General features: G+C 38.4%; 1 protein-coding gene across 1 annotated transcript; it reads right to left on the reverse strand.

Moving 5' to 3' along the window:
• Positions 1–6705: 6705 nt before the first annotated feature.
• LOC140230799 (peptidyl-prolyl cis-trans isomerase FKBP8-like) lies at positions 6706–18394 on the reverse strand. Its single transcript, XM_072310940.1, has 10 exons — positions 17939–18394; positions 17069–17156; positions 16265–16375; positions 14741–14815; positions 13600–13627; positions 12918–13001; positions 11943–12032; positions 10443–10520; positions 9147–9287; positions 6706–7620 (listed from the first exon to the last, which is right to left on the reverse strand). Exons 1-10 carry the CDS (start codon positions 18366–18368, stop codon positions 7546–7548), a joined length of 1200 nt encoding a protein of 399 aa, XP_072167041.1. The 5' UTR covers positions 18369–18394; the 3' UTR covers positions 6706–7545.
• Between the last annotated feature and the right edge of the window lie 4729 nt (positions 18395–23123).

The raw sequence follows: 23123 nt of genomic DNA on the forward strand, positions 1-23123 counted from the left end.
TAAAATTTACCAGAGAAGCCTATATATGTAACAGCCTAATAGCATAGTATTAATCAGCTTTGTTTTTTCTGTTCTTATGGTTGTCATTTAGTGCCGTCCACTCTGTGTCAAGTAATGATTGCATTATAGTCTTGACCTTGTGTGTGACTGTGTGGGTCATCATACTGAACTGGCCCTTCTGTGCCGGGAACTTTGGACAGTGAGTGTGTACAGTGCTATTGGGTTTTCCATGGCAACTGGCACTCAAAGTGAGATGTATTGTACATACACATGTATAAAGGAGTTAATGGCAATATGACTCAGTGTGGGTTCAGTAATCAGACTAACCAACGATGCAAACATGATATCAGTACATGATAGTTGGGGGGGGGGAGGGAGGGAGGGGCATTGATAACTAAATGCAATGAACTGGGGTATCGCATACATTGTGCACAAATGTGTATTGATGCTGTAAGCTGTGATTTATTGATACAGTGTGACTGTCTGCTTCAGAAAGAAGCTGATCAGGTATTTGGAAAGGAGAAAAAGAAATCCAAACCATACAAAATATGTACATGTATGTTGCATTGCTGTTATCTCATAATTTGCCTTCATATTCTTTTTTTTTTTCACAGTATTGATATACAATTATTTAATGCTTTTTTTGGTTTCAGTATTGCCACTGCTATTTGCATATATGTTCAAACTGCTTTGACTTTTTCTATTTATGTTTAGCTGTGTCTTCAGTGTGTTACATTTTGATGTCTTAGATTTAAGTGAACAAAAAAAAAAAAAGAATGTACAAATATATGTATTTAGCTATATGGAATCTATTGTCATAAAGTGAAGGGTTTGTCATTATACACACACACAAACATTTGTAGTATAGCATATTGTCCAGGTAGGAATCATTTTGTGTTAGTAAATCAAATAAACTTTTCAATATAGAAGAAGATGAACAGAGAGAGAAAGAGAGAGAATGAGAGACAGAACGAGAGACTGAGAGAAAGATAATGAAACGGATGGACAGGAAATTAACACTATCACATACCTTGCATATGTCATGGTCATTTGCACTGTGTATGCAAATATATCTTGTCTGTAATATCAATAACTTCTATGACGTGTGTTACATTTATCTTTAGAATATTAAGATGCCAAGTGTGTTTTTGAACACTTTACTGTTTATGTGTGTATAATTGATAACTTATGTTTATAGTAAGTGACTGGACACGCCTTCAATAAATTCTGATATTCAGTAGAAGCACACAAGTCTCTTGTTAAAGTCTGCATCTCACGTGTGGTTTCATCAAGGTTATATGTACGAGAGTGTTTTGGTGTATGATGGTGGTTAGGTGTACAATTCATTTATTTCCTTAGGGTAAATAAACAAGAAATATAAACATTACAATGAGAGTGATTACTCGTAGGTGTATAAGGGTGGTTCTGATATTCAGTAGAGACACACAAGTCTCTTGTTAAAGTCTGCATCTCACATGTGGTTTCATCAAGGTTGCGTGTATTAGGGTGTTTTGGTGTATGATGGTGGTTGGGTGTATGAGATGAGGGTGGTTGGGTGCATGAGGGTGACTGGGTGTACAAGGGTGGTCAGGTGTATATAAAGGGTATGCAAACATATTAAGCCAGAGTACGAGTCTTTCATACAGCACTGTCGTTACGCAAACATTGTCATGAGCAGTCTAATTTTCAAATCAACTGTAATGTATCTCTCCCACCCCATGTATGCATATTTTTAACATTCACAAATTGGCTTACAAGGTGTATTTTACAACGATCACAAATTCAAGAATTCGACAGTATTGGCCAGTGCTCAGCCTGCTTTTTGGATGTCTATTTAGATTGTTGATATAATATACATGTAGTACTACCTGTTGGTACCTCATGACCTATCTGATTCTAATGTGTACTGTGCACATTATGTGAGCATATGATGTGACTTGTTTGTCACATGAGTGCTGTTTAAATATGATAAGTGATAGTCTGGTCTCGTGCCTACAAGCACTGTAAAACTAGAAATTTTCTTGTGCATGAAATTTTTGTGAATTTGGCAAAGAGCCAAGAAAAATAAAATAGCACACAAAAGTTCTTGTCTTCATAATACACATTTCATGGTGGCCTCAATAAAGGCATTGTCTCCAACTCATGAATATTACATGCCACAAATATTTCTGGTTCTACAGTACTTCAACTTCTTATTGAAGGAATGGAGTACTGCAATGTGATGCCATATCCATCCATCACCATGGAAACTAGTTCTAAACAACCTCAACTGACCTGAACATCTGTAAACACTATTGTTGCTAACCATGCTCACACCTGGTTACAACCAAAGCTTCAACAAAAGACTGTGATATCATCACTTTGGTATTCCATGTTGGTCTTTGCATCACGACTGTTCTGATCCAAATATTTATCACATATCCAAACAACACATTATTACACTTTCATTTCTCAGAACATCACCAAACACCACACCAAGACATACAGATTACTTTTGTACCTCCATCTGTATTACACTTTCACTTTTCAGCACATCACCAAACATCACATCAAGACATACAGATTGTGTTTTTTTTTTTGTACCGCCATCTGTATTTCTTTTTTTTTTCCCTTCATAGCACAATGCATACCTTTCATTGCAAAGGCTAATGTACAATGTATATTTCCATATTAACACTGCATGCCAGCATACAATCAATATCACCACTACTTGCTCAGGTGATCTGAAACATTCTTGATGTAGTATCTTATGTTACTGTGTTACTAATATGATTAACAAAAGGAAAAAGCATGGAAATATACAAGTTATGCTAAGTCTAGGGGAAGGTGCATGCATTCCAATGTCTTTTGTTAATCACATTAGTACTTAAGCAATGATTTACTTAAAATGTCATTGACAAGAATCTTGGTGTGGAAGGTCTTTTGTGGGCATACCCAAGCAATCTGACGAAACGTATAAATAACTGAAAATTGTAATATAACATAGGACTTGTATTCTAGAAATTCTTCTGGCTACATAAGTGATGATCACAGGTATTATCCACATATTAGTCGACATGCAGTTACATTGTTTAAGTCATAATGAGTAGAGGGCAATGACATTAACCTTTGGCATAAGAACCAACTGTCACTTGACTAGTAATACAGGGAACCACATTTCCTTCATATTTTTACGTTTTCAGCTCATTCATTCCATCATTACTTTTGCTACAAATTAAGTAATATGGAGAAGTATCCAGTCACAGTTACAACTGGCCATTTTAAAGACTTCAAATAAACAATATTACATGTTTTTCTTTTATTTCGTATGACATATCAAAACTGTCCATAAATATCAAGGCTATAGCAATGAAAGCATCAATACTTGCAAATTAGACATGCCTACATTTCTATTTTTTTTCCTATGCTGTAGTTTCTGGCTCTTTCACATACAATTAGGGAAGCCACAAGACAACAATGTTATTTCTTACTCACATTGCATGCTGCCCTACTGGGTATTGTTGTCATGTCAGTTTTACCCACACTGAAGTGGGGCTTTGAAGACCACTTAGAAAGGGGGGGGGGGGGGGGTTGTTTTGGCCTTAAATGATACATAGCTTTGACAAATATAATTATGTATAATTCATTTAGCATGTAAAATAACATATTGTTTGCCAGTAAGATAACTTACAAAATATGCTGCTTATCAATGCCAAGTGTTGCTTTAGTCTGCATCAAGTCATTTGCCTACTGTAAAAGTGGATATTCTCGCGCGAGTAATTTTCACTCGACCGGGTAAGATGAGTTTCACATGTTTTAAATTTCGCGGAATCAAGTTTCTGGTTGCGTGAAATGCGCAAAACTTTCAACACGGCGAAAATTTCCACTATTACAGTATTCTTTTCAATCCTCGTCTGTGACCTGGGAAGAATAACAAATTTAAGTCACTTAAATCTCCTTTCCAGCAAACAGCAGAATTCCTTGCAAATATTGCTAAACAGATGTCTTGACTGTTCCATGCAATACCAACAACAGTCAGAACTCACTACTATCTTCTATTTCCACAGTTGCATGAAACTCCAAAAGCTGGATTTGGCAGGACCAACTTGGTATCGAAAGTAGTTGCCTATTAAGACTTGAGGAGATAGAGGTCCAGAATGAAAATGTAAATATTTACACTCTAACAAAACTTTTTAGAACACTCAAACCCCCCCCCCCCCCCGCACACACACACACACACACACACACACACAGATGGGATATGTCACTGGAATGACCATTTTTTCTTTATCAAGCACACATTAGATTATACGTCCTGCCTATACTTCCTCATACTGGAACTATAAGATGATGTTATCTAATATAATACACCAGAAAAAAAAAAAGTTGTTCAAAGTGCCAGCAGTCTCTAAAGCATTACAATAAGTGTCTGAAGATGTCCCTTATTCTGTAAAAAAGGGAATTATGGAAGCATTGAAACTTGTGACCTTCACAGTCATTCAAAAAAAAAAATGCATGATTCTTGCACTTTTATAGCATCATTTACTCTGTTAGAGCTGTGCAGATATGAAGGAATCATACAATATTTCAATTACTGACACATTGGACAGATTGTAGGCTGTGTAATTATGACAGGTTTCTGTGTATCTTTGTTTAGAGAAGAATTCATATTTGTCTACAAAAGTCCTGCAGTTTTGTTTATTATCATTCAATTAGGTATTGGTGGCAGTTTTGATTATTAGTCTTCATGAAGGTGCAACTTGTGGTTTTTAATTGCAATACAGGGTGCTTTCAATCACTTATGTCATCCCATTTTCTGAGCACTTCTAAATTCAAGGCGTGTTTTGAATAACTGCGACATGTGGTTAATAACAGTATATTTAACTTTTTACACTTGTCCACTACAAGTTATGAATGGAAAATAATCCAGAAATGTTGGTTCATTTTGTCTCATATCACACCTGGAGCAAACCTAGATTATCAAGAGGTATGCATGATTATCTAATGATTCACTCACTTCTTTTTTGTTTTTTAATGTGACATGAAAAAATCTCTGTACACGTACAACATAGATGTATTCAATTAGACATAGAATCTCAATTTCCCATTCCCATTCATTTCTATGAATCAATTTTACACACAAATTCAATGAGTTGTACATGTACATTGTTAGAGATTAGAAATATTACACACCCAAAAATTAACTTCTGGTAAACCATTTGTGTGCTTTGAGACCCACTTGACACAAAGAACATCATAACATTGTACACACAGTCCAAAGTCTGTGGCAAATAAAGGGTTAAAGCTAAATAACAGAGTTCTGTAATATACTGAAATGTATGTAATTATGTTTCTCTAGGATGATACAATCAGTCTGAATTTTTTTACACCTGTTATACACCTTTGTTGATTTGACTGATCAATCTGCAGCTTTCAGTTTCCAGGGTGGATTGTTAAAGGTAGGGAATCCCATTTGCATGCCTTAAATGAAGAGTTTTATAAACACAGTGGTATGTTGAAGAGAGTATCATTTTAGAAACTCCCATGATGTATTGAAAGTGGAAGGTAACATTTAGTACATTTTTATTGACCGTTAGATTTTGAATCAAATTTTTTTCGGGGCTCACCATAAATTCCAGTACATTACTAGGCTACCTTTGCAGACCCATGCACTGTATGAGTGTCCATCATGTATATTTTGTGAATAAAGTTCATCAAAACTTACAAACATTTCTATGTACATTCTTGCCACACACTCTATATGTTATTACATCAGCTCTTATACTTTTAGATTTGTGTTTATAGATAAAATATACAGAAGACTGCAACAAAAAGGCTTAAGTGTGGCTGACACACAGAACTACTGAGTAGTTGAGTTTTGTGCATTATTCAAATTGTAGATAACTGTTGACTTCCAAATTTCTAAGCAGTGGCCTAAACAAGTCCACTGAGGTTCATATTTAATGTTTTGCTGCATTTTAGGAGTTCTGTAAAAGGTATCCCCTACCTTTAAGGAAAATCTTAGTTTGCTATCAGGTTGTGAAACAAAAATTTGAATCATTACAACAGTTTCTCATCATGTGACAATTTCAGTTCATTTAAGTTCTTTCTCTGCCTTTCCCTTGTCAATAGAGTATAACAGAATTCAAGAGCGTTTGCATAATTATATGAATTATATGCACCAATATACATTATATATAGTAAAATCAGAGGAAAATATGAAAAGTAAAGATATACAACAATGTTATATTGAAAGTATACTATCAGAGGAAACATTTCAAATACAGAGATGAGGAAATAAATGGAAATGCAGGGGACCATCTTCGTATGCACAGTTTGACTAAGAAGATGTTCCCAAGTAAAAGATAGCTTGAACACCCTGCAATTTTCTGTAAAAAAAAAGAACAAAGAACAAAGCAAAACACAGACTCTCCCCTCCCCCCCCCCCAAAAAAAAAAAAAAAAAAAGAAGAAGAAGAAGAAGAAAAGTCATTATTACCATTACTGGTCTTAATCAGACTGAAATAAGATAAATTCACAGAGAAGCAATGCACTTTTCAAGAGAGCACATGACACAGCAGAAAACATTGTGTAGAGCATTTACATAGCTCTGACAAACTCTCAGTGCAATTTTCGGCAAGACAAGACAAAATGCACACGCCGTATTATACTGTTCCAAGATTTACAAACATGTTGAGGCACACAATGCACTGCTATTGTGTGTAGGAAGCATTGTATCTGCCAAATTATTCGCATTATCCACAAAATGGTCAAGTTTGTCCGACAAAAAGAACTCTCTGATTATTGCAATTGGAAGGATTCACTTTTCCACAAATACTGAAATTATCATGAAAAGTGAACCAGTTTCATCTACCTGAGACCTAGTGTACCTGGTAACCTCATGAATGTGAAAGTATGATGTGTAATTGGTGTGAAAATACCCAGAAGGCACAGTTACAAGTTTTTTGAGAGGAGATGCCTGACAGAAATTAAAACAATGACAAAAACATTTTCCCTTCTGTGAAAGAGGAAGTTCCTGTATGAGTGATTTATCGCGACTTGGTCGGTTAAGATGAATTTCACGTTTTTAATTCCAAGGAATTAGAATGTAAAAATGGTATTACATACAACAAGCATAAATTTGTGTGTTTTATTTTCGCGCTCCCTTCATGTCGCGAATACACACCAATTTCCACTTTTACACTACTCATAGACTTTTGCCTAAGACTAGATGTGAACAAAAGTGAAATCTATGGACCAACGTACCGTTACACTGACTTAATGCAAACAAAAGCTGTACATGAGGAATGATGGACAAGCAATAACGTTCACATATTATGAAAAAGTCTTTAGAAGAGTAAACAGAAATGGAAAAGATCATTGCAATTGCACGAAATTAAAATTGTTGACATGCACTTAAAAGTTGGTAAAGGGGGGGGGGGGGACACACAGTTGACATCTACTGGAACATATGCTTGGGGTGCATGCTGAATTCTTGTTGTATCACTGGTTTGCATGCATCTGTAATTGGTCCACACTGCTGGAGTGCGTTGGAGGCCTCCAGTGCCTACGTCAGGTGGAGAGCTACCACAACTGCTACAACGACTATGACAATGGATAGTCCAATGAGAACCGTCTGTGCCTACACAGGGAAGCAAGAAAAAGGGACAGAACATACCTCACTGCATCACGCCCAGTTCTGATCAAAGAGGAAAATGACATATTCTTGGCACTAAATACATGGCAATCTTTTAAGACTGTGAAGTGATCTCATACAACTATAACAGAATAAATATGATTGTGAAACAGTCTCTACACTGATGAAATACCTTACTTTCAGCACCCTAACAAGAATAACTATTAAACACACTGTGCACTCCTGTTCTACATGGTTATAAAAAAATTCTTGTAACAAGAAAGTCAAATTTCACATCCCAAAACTATTTTCTACATCTCTTTACATACTTTACTGTTCGCCTATAACCAAATTTCGACATAATGAAAGAAAACTGCTGGTCTGGAGGACTTCCCTGTAACAGGAGTCGCTTGTACTAAGCACCTGTCATTGCCATGAGCCAATTGCAAGAGCATGACATGTTAAAACTTAGGCTTAAAGGAGACATCCAGATGATTTTCAGACTTTTACATTTGAACAACTATAAATTATTTACACAGAGTACAGTGTTTCAGAATTCATAGTGATTGGGATGAAGAATAAGAATGTTTTCAAAATTTATTACAAATTGCAATGAATAAGGATGATAACATGGCAGCATCACCATAAGAATGCATGAGTTGGGGCTCAAGGAAGCAGAACAAAAGAAGAAGGCATGCATGGATTCTACACAGGTGAACTTGTTAAGCAGGCAGTATTGTAATGGGAATTACACTACTACATTTCTGAAATATGTGATCTTCTATGTCATCAACATTGTTCAGTGTAATTTATTTAAGATTTTTCAGAGTATTGATTTCTCTGCTCAAGTACCACTGGTACGGTGACAGCAAATGCCACAAATCCATTATGTCGATTTATGTACTACATGATGTAAAACTATGAAAATCGTCTGGAATGTCCCTTTAAAGGACAAGTTCACCTTCATAAACATAAGGATTGAGAGAGTGCAGCAATATTAGTAGAACACATCAGTGAAAGTTTGAGGAAATTTGGACAATCGATGCAAAAGTTATGAATTTTAAAAATTTTTGTGTTGGAACCGCTGGATGAGGAGACTACTACAGCTTGTGCGTCATATGCGTACAACAGTATAAAGAAAATGTAAAGAAAATTCAACATATTTTCACTTTTTTCGCGTAATAGAAGAGCACTTGACTCGCCTCTTTCTAAAGGCAGGGGGAATAATATTACCCATAACATATGTCGGTAACGAGTCAAGGGAATGTGTACTTTTTTCAAAAGATGAAATTTTGTGAATTTCTCTTTATATTTGCCTTATATTGTTGTACGCATGTGACATCTAAGTTATTCATACACTGCAGTAGTCTTCTCATCCAGCGGTTACTGCACAAAAACTTCAAAAATTCATAACTTTTGAACGGATTGTCCGATTTTCCTCAAACTTTCAATGATGTGTTCTACTAATATTGCTACATTCTCTCAATCCTTATGTTTATGAAGGTGAACTTGTCCTTTAAGTGTTCACTTACATTAAACAGTTTCCTTCCAGCTGTCTTTTCTGCAGAAGCTCCAGCAGCCATGTCACCCACCATTCTCTGGTACATGGCCTTCTCTGATTGCATCTCTTGCTCCTGTCTCACTGTCAACTTGGCCAATTCTTGGTGGATAGTCTACATGTACATGCAAATGCAATTCCATTCAGGTTCTTGTCATATTTCAAACAATAAATGCTGAGGCTGCATTCAGTTTTCCAATATAGGTAATGACTTGAACCGCTGCTTCCACTACTTCTACTATCACCACTACTATTACTACTACTAGGTTGTACTACTGCTGCTGTTGCTGCTTTTGCTGCTGCTACAGTACTACTACTACTACTACTACTACTACATACCACTTCTACTGCTACTACTCCTACTACTACTACTACTACTACTACTACTACTACTACTACTACTACTACTACTACTACTACTACTACTACTACTACTACTACTACTACTACTACTACTACTACTACTACTACTACTACTACTACTACTACTACTACTACTACTACTACTACTACTACTACTACTACTACTACTACTACTACTACTACTACTACTACTACATACCACTTCTACTGCTACTACTCCTACTACTACTACTACTACTACTACTACTCCTACTACTACTACTACTACTACTACTACTACTACTACTACTACTACTGCTACTACTACTACTACTACTACTACTACTACTAGTAGTCTACTACTATTACGCTGTACTACTACTACTTCTGCTACTACTGCTACTAACTGCTGCTGCTACTGCTACTGCTACTACTACTACTACTACTACTACTACTACTACTACTACTACTACCGCTAACATTGTTTATGAACACAACTGCTACTCTTTCTTCCAGTGGTACAACTACAATAATTTCTATGTTCAGGGCAATGACAGTTGCTACACTAAAAACCTTAGAATGTTTCATCAATATCTTCTCCAATTAAGTCTACACATTTAATACATGTATTAAATGAAGCCCTGCATCATTCTGCATTGCAAAGATGCTAACCGTCTCTCTATACACTATGAAAACATGTCATGACTACAAAGTGTATGAGCAACATGCATATGTATAAGGAAATAGACAAATTACACATCAAGATTTCCAGTGAAGTCAGTGAAGTAGACACACAAATGTTTGTCTTCAAATAGACATACAACTGTACGTACATGTAATTAAAAAGAAAAATCCAAAAGGAAAGAAAAAAAAAAACATAACAGAGAACATGCATTAACATTTGGGAGAAGGAAGAATACTTCCATACCTTATTTGCTGGTTCTAACGCCAGGGCTTTCTTCATCATTGAAATCGCTTCTTTGAATTCTTTCTGGCAGGCTAATACCTATGGACAATTTGAAGACAAAAGAGGTAAAGTACTGCAGAATAAGTATTGAAACAAAGAGTAGTATGCAAGAGTTGCTGATCACTTGCACTCTCAGAGACAAGCCACACAGAAGATTGTTCTTTGAACATGATAACACATTTTATGTTATCTTTGTTGAAGGCACATAGACCCAGTGGTTTAGTCAAATGCATATGCAGGCGGACGGTGCAAGTTTCCCACAGACACCTATGCTATGGACTCCTCTTTAGCGCTTACGCTTTGACCAGTTTCCACTGTCAGGTCTATGCATCTTTAACAGGGCAACCCAGAAAGTAAGAAACGAATCTACCAAAAAAGTAAATCACATTCTTCTATTCTACGTACAGGGAATAATTTTCCTGGTATCGCATTGCAATTTGCTATGCATTCTTTATACCACTGCCATAAAAATTTTCTTGTGTGTAGCGGGCTTTTTTTTTAACATAGGACTGTACAGAACTTTGTTAAAAGTATCGTCCACATTGATCAAAACTGCTTATCAAATTTCAGAAGTGAAATTATTCACTTAAGTATCAAGTGGGGGGGGGGGGGGTATCAAGTTCATGTTACTAAAATCATTCAAGTGTCTTTAATTGGGAAATGTAATTTACTGGTTTTGTTGTTGTTGGTTTTTTTTGGGTTGTTTTATTTTGTTTTGTTTTTTGTTTTTGTTTTTGTTTTTGTTTTGTTTTGTTTTTGTTTTTGTTTTTGTTTTTTTTTTTTTGGGGGGGGGGGGGGGGGTATCCACACAGTATGGTGAAAATGCATGCTGAATAGGTTGAAAAGTTATCAAGCAACCAGAGCCAAGAGCAAGTGAAGGTAAACAAAGCAGACACAGACAGGGCATGCACTTCAGGACAAAAGCTTCCTATCCCCTTACTACGTCACTTCCACTATTGCTAAATTACAGTCAGTCATTTCCTGTCATTCTGCATTTTAATCAATTCTGGTGATGTGTTTGTGGGTTCAATTCCATTCAATTTTGGTTTTATTAAAAAAAAAAAAAAAACATCAAATATAAGTCTGAAGACAAGCCATATTTTGTTTACATCAAACCACATTGATGGGTGTGAATATGTGTGCATGACAGCATGTGTATTCCTGTATTTGTGTCGGGATATTAAAACTGTACTCTCATCACATGCTTGTCAACTATAGTCAACCTTGCCTAAGCTGAATCTATTTGGACTGAGGCAACAGCTTCAACTTAGAGAAAATTTGACTTATGAGGGATTAAAATCAACAGAACACAATGAGAAGGGACTTGAAAAGACCTTCAACGTAGGCAATTATTTGACTTATGCAAGGTTGACTGTAAATGTATATTCTTCTTGAGTTGTGTTCCATAGTACAGTAAGAGAGAGAGAGAGAGAGGAAGCACTGGTAATGTTTTAGACTGACCTTTCCTTTTCTGAAAAGTGCCTTGAGATTGTTGGCATCCAGCTCCAAGGCTGCATTACAGGACTTGAGGGCAGCGGAGTAAGCTTCCACCTGTACAGGGCAGCATTCAATACATCATCACTTTCACTGGCAACAGATTTTTGTTTCCTGTTTCCTCATCAAAGCATAATGTGGAAAAATACTACATGTACTATTCTACTCAAACAAACAACTGATTAAACCGTAGGTCTAAATCTTTCCTTTTTTGAAAAGTACTTTTCATTTTTCGTATCAATCACTGTACCACATTTACTGTACACGCCGTCATTTTCGCGTACAGATATTTTCGTGAATGACGAGGTCATAGACATTTTCGCGAAGTGTTGTTTTCGTGAATTGACGCCGACGCTTACGTTAATGCTCTATCAACAAAGCGCATGGAGACAATTTCGCGTGTTGTTAAATTCGCGATCCAACTGCAATTCGCGAAATTCGCGAAAATTAAACCCTTGCAAAAATAATGGCGTATACAGTAATATTGTCAACTGTAGAGGCAAACCATACCCTCTTCATAACATACTACAGATTTGGGGGATTCAGAATATGTTTAGATAAAAATTTGCTCACTTCACATATGAGGAGATAAAAATATGCCTTTAACATACCGTGGTATATGCATAATTTTGGGTCTCCCACTTACAGAGGCATATCACATATTTTTGCATGACACTTGCTTTATATTTCCAGGGCCCTGTTTTATGAAGAGTTAAAATTGATTATAAAGTTGATTTCAACAATAAGTCTATGGCAACCTGTGTGGTAAGAAAATTTAAAATCGATTTTATCTCTTGATAAAATGGGGCCCTGGCATAACAGGATGACTTCCACTGTATTCATGTTTTAACATGGTATAACAGACAAGTACGGTTCAAACTGAATCAGAGATAGGATGTACGAAGGGGGGGGGGGGCAGAACCATGGATTATCTAGTCTCACCTTGAGTTGTGCAGCTGCCAAGTTATTGTGACATTTGATTAACACATCATTCAGCTGGTGCTCTTGTGATTTTCCTGAACTTGCCTAGGAACCAACAAATAAAAAAGTAGCCGATCAGAAATGAAATTGATACCAGAGGCTCGCCATGCACAATTCTGGATCATTTGCCTTTTGGGGTTGTCAAAATCGACCATGGCAAGTGAATCGTGAAAAGTTACAGTGAAATCATTTCAGGGAAGCAGCTGAATTTGCAAGATATCTTGGATCTTAAAAGATATCTAGTACCGGTATCAAACTTGAATAGATGACTCATAAAGCTACCACATCATTATGTTTACTCTTCACCATTGCTGATAAGTTTACAAATTTGATATTTTGCTGTAAGGTGAGTGTACAATAATTGAAGCATTCACAGCAAATTAGTAGACATTTTAAAGAGTACTACATACAATGTACATGTATATTTTCATTTGAACTGCTTATTACATTTGTCATTCAGGATAACATTTGACATTAGCTGTAATCATACACTGTCTGATGGTATCTGGTAAAAACTTGGCAAGTTTGTGTTAGAAGACTGCTACCTATAGCTAGTACGTTTATGCAAGGAAATTTGATAATTTGATATCAATTTGATAAGTACTTAAGAGATAAACAAATTTGTGTAATGGACATTACTTACAGGCACATCCTCAAGAAATTTTAAGGCCCTGCATGAAAAACAAACAGATAAAACATGTCACAATCACTGCTTACGACTCACACATTAGAAAATGCTCAATGACTCTTCACATAGGAATACATACATGTATATGAAGTCATCTGTAGATCTCATGTGAGACACCTTAATGTACAGATGTATGATGGTAACTCATTTCAGCAATACTTGTATCTCAGGTATAGTATGAAATAAATAATGCCTCCGGCACCACTTCGTGGCGGAGGCATAAAAAATGCACACAGACACTTAGACAGTGAAACAACACTAATATTGGGAAAGAAAACCACACCTCCAAGAATGATGATGGAAGAGCATCCAGCGGCAGTTAGTGCATTCAACTTCGCATGTATACATCAACTTCCATTAAGTTAAGACTAATCTGTCATCATCATGGCAACTACACTACAAAAGACATCAATGGAAGAAGTCCAAAGAGGGACAGAAGTATATGGGAAGTGACTGCACGTCTGCTGAAGTAAGCCAAAAGCCTTTCTCCACTCTCATTCAATACTTGTGCGACAAGATTGACTGCAATACCCTTTGAATAACTGAACAGGAGGCTCCAATTTTCATATATTTTTTATAACAAATAAAGACAGAATAAACTGACCAGAAAGAATATAAATTATTAGTGGAAAAGTGAGCAAAGAAAATGGGATTCCATCGGGATTCGAACCCGAGACCTCCGGATTGCTAGACCGGTGCTCTACCGACTGAGCTATAGAAAGCCCTAGTGCAGTGTTCGTCCCAGAAACCCTTAATTCTCAATGCTCGGGTGGTCAGAAGCTATAGCAGTGTGTTAGTGTGTAACACACACGCACACACTTGAACCTGGCATAAACCCGAAGGATAATTCAACTTGGGGATAAATGCGAGGGATCACCGAAGTGATGCAGCTTTTTGAGTTTGTAACAAATAAAGACAGAATAAACTGACCAGAAAGAATATAAATTATTAGTGGAAAAAAAACTCTAATAAAAATCTTACAGTTGTTGCCATAATCAACATCCGATCAAAGATAACATAAATATTCAGAGCAGGAAAACTTTAAGAAAAAAAAAATGAAACCATAAAATATATAATGGAATAAAGAAATCGTTACCTTGTGTATGAGTTGATAGCGCCAGAGTAGTCTCTCCTGCCAAAAAGCTCATTGCCATATTCACGCTTCTTGTCTCTGTATCAAAGCAGATAAAAGGATTCAATGAAAAGAAAACAATGGATATGGTGTTGCTCTTTAAGTCCATTGATAATAAATGTAAGAAAAGTCAACATACAAATCACAAAACTAGAGTAGAAGGTAAATCAAAGTTGACAGACTACAAACTAAGAAATTGTCATGTAGAAAACTGAAAAGACTGTCAAGGACCACCCTGTTTGTTTGTTTTTTTTTTTTGTTTTGTTTTTTAATTGGTCAATATTTCAAAGTCAATCTGCAGACCTCAATAGACTCATACACTTCCAGTCTTGCTATGGGCATACTCTTTGAGTTCTTAGCTTTCTGTTATAAAACCATAAAAAAAACAACGGGTGCACTTTATGTTATGATTAACCTGTCCATTTGAAGGAATTTGATGCAGTTACAGGGAATAAACTGAACAATATGACGGCAATCATAAGTTTTATAATCACACACCCTTAACTCTTGCTACATGTTGTCTATATTTCAGCAGCTCACAAAGCCTTTTGACATTTAGGTCCCTGTTCATTTTCTGTAGTTTGGTGATTCTTTCTTTCTTCAATATTCTTTTAAATTTTACAACCATCTCATTCCAAAACTATTGTCTGAATCTTTTCTCTAAATGCTTGCAATTGCATCTACTGCCTCAAACATTTCATTCTGCCAACACACTGTATACTACATGGACAATGCACAATGAACATCAGTCAAAATCTACATTATCAATGTAAAAGCTGACTAAATCCAGAGTACAGTGACTGAGAGGGCAAAAATCCGTTTTCAAAGCTGCTGTATTATGGCAAAATCTGAGGAAGGGAACCATTGCAATCACAGCCTGCCACTGATGATTTCGGTTACATGCCAAAACATAGCTTCTTACAGTATGTAACTCCATGGCAGTTGTACCGGAGACTCCAACACTCATCCTTTTGACGGGAGATTTCCTGCTTTGATGCTATTTTTCGAAAATCTCCCTCTCACCAACTGAGTTTAAATTTCTCCCCCTCTGCCAGTCTGTCTCCCAATTTAGATGCTGTTTCTCTCACTCTAAAACATAGCATTCTCCTGCCTAACTCTAGTTTTGTCATTTATGTTCAAAAACAAGGTTAACATAGCACCAGACTACCAAGAGCATCATCATCCTAGAGCTTCTAGGACCCTTACGCAGGCCCAGAACCCCAGCCACACTGGACATTGAACTTTGCATTCATCATGTGCGCCACACACATAATATTATGTGCCTGTTCCTGTGATCAGTCCCCAATTTGTTTGTGGTTCACAGGCAGGAGAATCTCCAGTCTAAGAAATGTTTGGGGTTGCAGTCTTGGTAGTAACCCAGTCTGCAGCACTATATCATTCAAAGTTTTGCCAGTCTGAATGCAGCACAGTATTTAGCCAATGTGCCCATTCATCTTTGACATTTCTCAACACTGATGCAATACTCACGCCACTTCACAGCATTCTTCTATCGTCATGGTAGCAGCAGAAGGTGACAGGTTCGTTTCTAGCAGCTCTACTTCAAAGACTATATCTGTGTTTGGTGGGACCAGTGGCTCTCTGCAGCAAAAACATTTGAATTAAAAAAAAATCAGAAATGCTGACTTTCACTACTTTCCTACATGTATACTATTTGTATGTCCAAAGAAGATGATGAAGTGCAATATGCAGGCAGACTTCTATGATTGACATTAACTTCAAATCGAAAACCTCACATTGTCACAGAAACTTAGTCTTCAGCTTGTCCAGTCTCGGTTTAGCCCTTAACATGCTGCCAAAGTAATGCTATCATTCTGATCTGCTTGGTGGGTCATAAGAAAGTATAGTAGACTCCCATTATAACGAAGTCTTCGGGGCTGGCAGTTTTCTTACACTATATCAAAATTTTGTTATAACCGAATAAATAAGCAATAAAAAACATAGAGTGGATAATATTGCGGCCTGATTTTTTACTCCATTGTAACCAGAATTTCGTTATAATTGTGTTCGATATAACGAGAGTGCATTGTAATGACATAAGTGTGTTTATTGTCATGGAAATAAACATTTCTCCACGTGATTAACAGTGGGAGCTGAAAGACAAGTGCATGCAAGCAGCTACAGGAGAAGATGAGCTTACTCAAACAGTGGAATCTGCATTCTACAAACAGGTATCGGACTTCAAGAGAGGGTGAATTGACTTTCTCACTGGAGATAAACAGATTTTTTGTTTAAAATTTGAGCTACTTACTTGTTTTCCATTCAGGTACTTACTTCCCAAATTCACTGTACGCAAATCTTGAGTTGCTTCTGATTTCTGCAATCTCACCAAGTTCCATGAGACATACGCACAGGTCAACAGCTGCAATGAAACAAGCACACAAAAAGTGTGTGGTTCAAAATCCACAAGCGGCTGTAGACAGACAACACTATATTTCACAATTGGGAAAAGTTTATTACTTTCTTCTTGACGAGACATGATGCTATTCACGATGTCAAGTTCTCTGCTTAATGTACTTGTAAAACTGCTAATTGACTACAGGTATTTTTCTAGGGCTTTTCCCAACAAGTGTTCTAAGAACATTTATCAGGGTAGGGTTTGAGGCTGAGTGAGAATCACTAAAGGGGTATTCCAGATGATTTTCAAAACTTCACATCATGTAGTACATAAATCGACAACTCCATGTATCATAGATTGGTTGAATTTATTGTGGTCTGTGAGCTTAAAAAAAAACCCCAATAATTTGAAAAACCTAAACAAATCTCACTGAACAATGATGATGACATAGACCCTCACATATTTCAGAAATGTAGCAGTGTAATTCCATTACAATACCGCTTGCTTAACAAGTTCACCTGTGTATATACATAATGTATGCATGCCTACTGCTTTTGTTCTGCTTCCTTGAGCCCCAACTCATACATTCTGATGGTGAGGCTGCAAGGCCATCATCCTTGTTTATTGCAATTTGTTCTAAATTTTGAAAACATTCTTATTCCTCACCCTAATCACTGTAGATTCTGAAACTCTGTACCCAGTATAAATAATTCATAGTTGTTCAAATGTAAAAATTTGAAAATCATCCAGAGGTCTCCTTTAAACAACCTGACTGGACAAAACACTATACAAGCTTTTCTTTTTACCTTGTAGAACTTCTCCGTCCCCTTGAGTAAAGGTGAATCTGTCATGTTTTTCAACTTCTGTTCCATCTTCGAGTCTAGCAAGCATCCGAACTGTGGCCGACGCTCCTCTATCCGGCCGGGTGGACTCCCCCTTGCCTTCCTTCAGAACCTTCTTCATCAGCTGGCCGCTGCCAAGGATGTCCAGCCACTCATCTTCGTCGTCCTTTGCGGCTTCGTCGTCCTTTGCCGCTTCGTCGTCCTTGTCATGATCACCCTTCTCATCTGGCTCTGCTGCTTTAGATACATGGCTGCCGTCCACATCGGTCTGCGTCGCACTGCCAACATCTGGCAGTAAGTCTTCTATCCTGTCATCATTAGGAGTCACTTCTTCAGCCACAACACTGTCACTGCCTTTGGTCTCCATTTCATCTTGCTTGGGTTCGTCAGCCATTCTAGATAATAGTCAGATGAGGATTTCAGAACCTAATAAGGAAAGAGATCACCAGAAGTGTACTGCAGATGCTGATTACATGATTTCTGACAGTATTGTATTAAAGATAATAATAATCTTATACATTGTATGCAAGACATTGCTTTGATATGCATGTGCAGTAGACTAACGCAGAAAAAGATATGGGTGGTTCTTTGAAGGTGTTTAAGTAAAAATGGGGTCTGGATTTGTTGTTGTTTTTGTTGTTTGTTTGTTTGTTTTTGTGGTTTTTTTTTGGGGGGGGGGAGGGGGTGTGGGGAGGGAAGGGGGAATTCTAAATGTATGAAAAAAACAAAAGCCCAACAGTCTAGGACTAAGATTGTCATTTTACAAACTATTACAGTTTCTCACATTTATAGGTGTAGGTTATTATCATCACCTATAAAGGCATGTTCATTCATCATTGTTTTGTTTCGGCCGAGAGCTATAGTTATGCATCTTAAGAGGGAGACACACAGTTAGAGCATGATCCACACTCGAGCAGGAGAGTGGGAGATTTTGAAAAGATGGTCTCAAACTAAGAGTCAAAGCTGGAGATCTCACGCCTTTTGTTAGTCACAATCACATAGAACTTGGTGCTAATGCACTTTTGTATCCATGTAGATATCTCAAATTCTAGAAACCCAAATTGCAGCAAAATCACAGAATGTACTTAATTGATCATGTCCAATCTCTCACATAAATTTGAACCAAATCGGTCATCAGAGCACAGGGAGTGTCGATATAGATGTTGGCTTTCATGTCGCTGCTCAAAACAACTTGCTCGATCTAGACGTATGTTACCTACACAATCTGAAACTGAAGTTAGCTGTCTGATATTATCGATCAAAAATCAATGTACAAAATTATTCATGGCAAGTTGAATGAAGTCAGATGAGAAATTTGCTCAAGAATATACAAACAGACAAGCATACACACACATTTCTCCATGCATTTCTGTATGCACCAACTATTTTTCAGCTAGCTACAATCATATTGGATGCTGAACTTTAGCTCTCATGTTGAGTCTTTTGCCCTGGTTGCAGCATGCACACTGGCACTCAGCACTCGACAGCAGCTCGTACAAGCTAGGTAGGTAGGTTAACTGCCATCAGTGATATTGCACTTGGTCTCGGACTCTGGCAGATAGTATACGGCCAAGAGTAGTGTTCAGGACTGGAAGGGCAATTGTGCACTTTACGGCCCTATATTATCGGTGCGAGATTTTACCCTAATCGAGCAGTGCGTGTGAATTCGAGTACCTATCAGCACTGCGGGTTCGACAGCATGTCTTCCGGCACTGTACTGTGTGCATGTGTGTGAGATTTCGCGTTGGGATGCAGTCAGTAGATGCAGTGTGTGTATGTGTCAACGTGTGTGTGTGTGTGTGTGTGTGTGCGCGTGATGAAAGCACTTACGGTACGCCACATGGTTGCTCTGACGCCCTTCCCTGAGCAGCGCGGCGTAATCGAGCACGAGCAGACCCTACACAAACAGGGTGCCGTGCATCATTAGCACGCAATGGAATGCAACGAGTGATAAAACCTTCCGTCCTTCAATCATGATTTTATATTCAATGAATTCTGGTTTATATCTTGATATTAAGCAGGGAATCACTAATCAACCTATTGCAGAGGACATATGTCCACTCGCAGCCTTGGCGAAATTATGCTTTGAAACAATAATAAAAAACCCCAAAATCTTAGATATCCCGATTCATCAGTCTGTTAGTGTTTATTTCGTCTACATAGTTACCGACCAGACGCTGTCCGTACAGCTACTGATTTATGGGCAGCCACACGTACACTACATGGACACACACACACACGCACAAGCCTCTCTCCTGCCCGCGTGGTTGGTTTGCGCAATTTGTGATGGGGTACGATTGGATCGGATGTGTGAGAACAGGAGGCATAACTGTTGTGGCGAGCTGCCGCAGGCTAGGATGTTCTAAAAAGGTATTTAGTGTCTCGCAGACTACTGCCACTCACTTTGCGCCATGATCATGCCACAGCAATTTTCTGCGATGCAACTGTAACGGGTTAGAGCTTGATAATCCTGAAGTGGAGAGCAAAGGCACGCAAAATCACGATCGCACAGTGTTCGATGTGTCAGCTACGCAGAAGCGCAGTGAGTGAGATGGGCTTTTAGTGACCTATCACTCGTCAAACGGCATTCCATACAGCAAGAGAAGCTCACCACCAGCTCAGCTGCTCAGTGCGTGCGTGGTACTGGTGCGTAGTGGTGGTTCATGGGATATCACTTTCAATAATGGCACACGGCGAATTAACTATACACAGCCCAGTCGCCGCTGTACATACGTAGCGCGACAGGGCTGTACCAACGAAGCTCCAAACACGAAGAGGGTCCAACGATCGCATGCGATCGGATTGAATTTTGATACTTTAGATCATTCTTTTGTCACTTCAAACTCATCTGACGAACAAAATGATAATGAGACTTCATATCTATGCTATGAATATTGAAATTTAGATTTAATAACTTACCTAAAATGATGGTTATATGCAGCATGTGTGAACGGTTCACGAACGGTACATCGTCTTTCACGCCAGGCCATTTCCAATATCCGGGAGGTCACATGATCTGAATGCCCTTTCAAAAGGTCGCGCTGTCGACCGTGCTGCTACACCAACACTCAAGCAGCGCATCGCACGCACGCAAAAGATTTCTGCAGAGATCAAGGCGCCATTTTGTATTCTGCAACGATGAACCCCGACGGTGTTAGGGAATCCGCCAGAAAGTATCATTTTTTGGTTCCACGGACTTATCACGAGGGCTCTCAATGGACTTACGAACCTTCTGTAATACAAGCATGCACTTAAGGTGAGTAACGTTTGGTAACGTGTACATTGTTTATAAAGAACGTATAAATTTTCATAAGTTTTGTAGTTGTGTTGTGGTTCCCCACTTTGTAGGTCAGTTCGGGAAACCCACTCACAAGGGGGGCCCCTCCTTATAAGTAACCCGTCCCCCTTATAAGTAACCCCGTCCCCCTTATAAGTAACCCCCGGGGCACCCCTTATAAGGAGTCTCCACGCTTTTTTGCAATGCAACGCGAAAATGAAAGGACTGCGGCAATTCGCTTGATTATGTCCATAAAGCTTCACAAGTTTCCTAGTTACTCACGAAATTTGAGCAAAATCGGTTTGAGGAATCATATCTAAAATCATGGATTTAAATGCGATGTCAAACGACCCATGCGAATGCTGAAATGCGAGCGATTACTGGCGTGAGTGTCGCCAGGCGCGGCGGCGCGGCAATGTTTGAGTGCAGACGTGGCGACTGACCTCCGTACTCAGTCGCCACGTCTGCACTCAAGCATTGCCGCGCCGCCGCGCCTGGCGACACTCACGCCAGTAATCGCTCGCATTTCAGCATTCGCATGGGTCGTTTGACATCGCATTTAAATCCATGATTTTAGATATGATGCCTCAAACCGATTTTGCTCAAATTTCGTGAGTAACTAGGAAACTTGTGAAGCTTTATGGACATAATCAAGCGAATTGCCGCAGTCCTTTCATTTTCGCGTTGCATTGCAAAACAGCGTGGAGACTCCTTATAAGGGGTGCCCCGGGGGTTACTTATAAGGGGGACGGGGTTACTTATAAGGGGGACGGGTTACTTATAAGGAGGGGCCCCCCTTGTGAGTGGGTTTCCCGAACTGAGGTGCCCGCTCGTTGGTCAGACGCTGTATTCGCGTAGCGTATTAACAGCGTCTGGTCGGGCTAACGGCGAATGAGGTACCGATAATATAGGGCCGTAAAGTGCAAAATTGCCAAGGGAAGACCCATTGCTGGATCATCGGGCGGTGAAAAATAGGAACACCCCTATTCTATGACTAGCTAGGGCACTGCGTCGTCACGGGTGTTAAAAGTTTACGGGTCAGTGCAATAAAGAGTACTATCTGCACAGCATATATATTAACGTATGGGACTACACAGCAACGGCGCAAAATAATTCCCAGGTACGTTCAACTCTCTACTTCTGCATTCTGAATGACAGCATTTTCGGGAAATACTGAACCAGTGAGGTAACATAACTCATTTCTACCTAATAGTTATCTGGATCCACATACACTCATATAATGCACTTTCGCAAGATATTTTTAAAATCCCACACTAGATCGTACTCACTTCAGCCTTCACGTTTTTCCGGAGTTTCCTCAGATGATCGATTACCAAAGTGTTATCGATCGAAATGGTCTTGTCGACTTTTCATACGTGTTGACGATCTCTTCCCATTGTGTTTGTTGCTGTTTGACATGACAAAAACAAAAAAACAAAACAAAAACACCGGAAGTCCTTTCATTACGCACCTTGTACCCGTGCTTGTTTGTGTATATGTGTGTGTGTGTGTGTGGGGGGGGGGGGGTGGTTGAAACTGGAGGGCATTTTTACAATATTTTGTTTTATTTTACTGTACGTTACCTACACCCCCTTCTCTTCATCTGGTTTTGTTTTGTTTGGTGTATCATCACACTGTAAAACCATAAATTTTGCATGTGTGTGTGGAGGGGAGATGTGGTTGGAGAGGACATTTTTAGTGTTTCATTTCATTTTACTGTAACATATTACCCCCCCCCCCCTCCTCCCTTCATCTGGGTTTGTTTTGTTGGTGTATCATCTTATTGTGAAGCCAGAAATGTTTGCATGCATTTGAATTCTGTAAGATCCAACTTAAGATTTGTGAAATGCACACAAACGTTCTTGTCCACAT

Source organism: Diadema setosum, chromosome 7 (genome assembly GCF_964275005.1).
Source record: "Diadema setosum chromosome 7, eeDiaSeto1, whole genome shotgun sequence".
In the NCBI taxonomy this organism is placed as follows: domain Eukaryota; kingdom Metazoa; phylum Echinodermata; class Echinoidea; order Diadematoida; family Diadematidae; genus Diadema; species Diadema setosum.

Coding starts and splice junctions, on each gene's coding strand:
- LOC140230799 (XM_072310940.1), bottom strand. CDS start 18,368: ATGGCTGACGAACCCAAGCAAGATGAAATGGAGACCAAAGGCAGTGAC. Junction 16,376..17,068: donor GCGTACAGTGAATTTGGGAA/GTAAGTACCTGA, acceptor TTTTTGCTGCAG/AGAGCCACTGGTCCCACCAA. Junction 12,033..12,917: donor TGGCAGCTGCACAACTCAAG/GTGAGACTAGAT, acceptor TGCCCTGTACAG/GTGGAAGCTTACTCCGCTGC.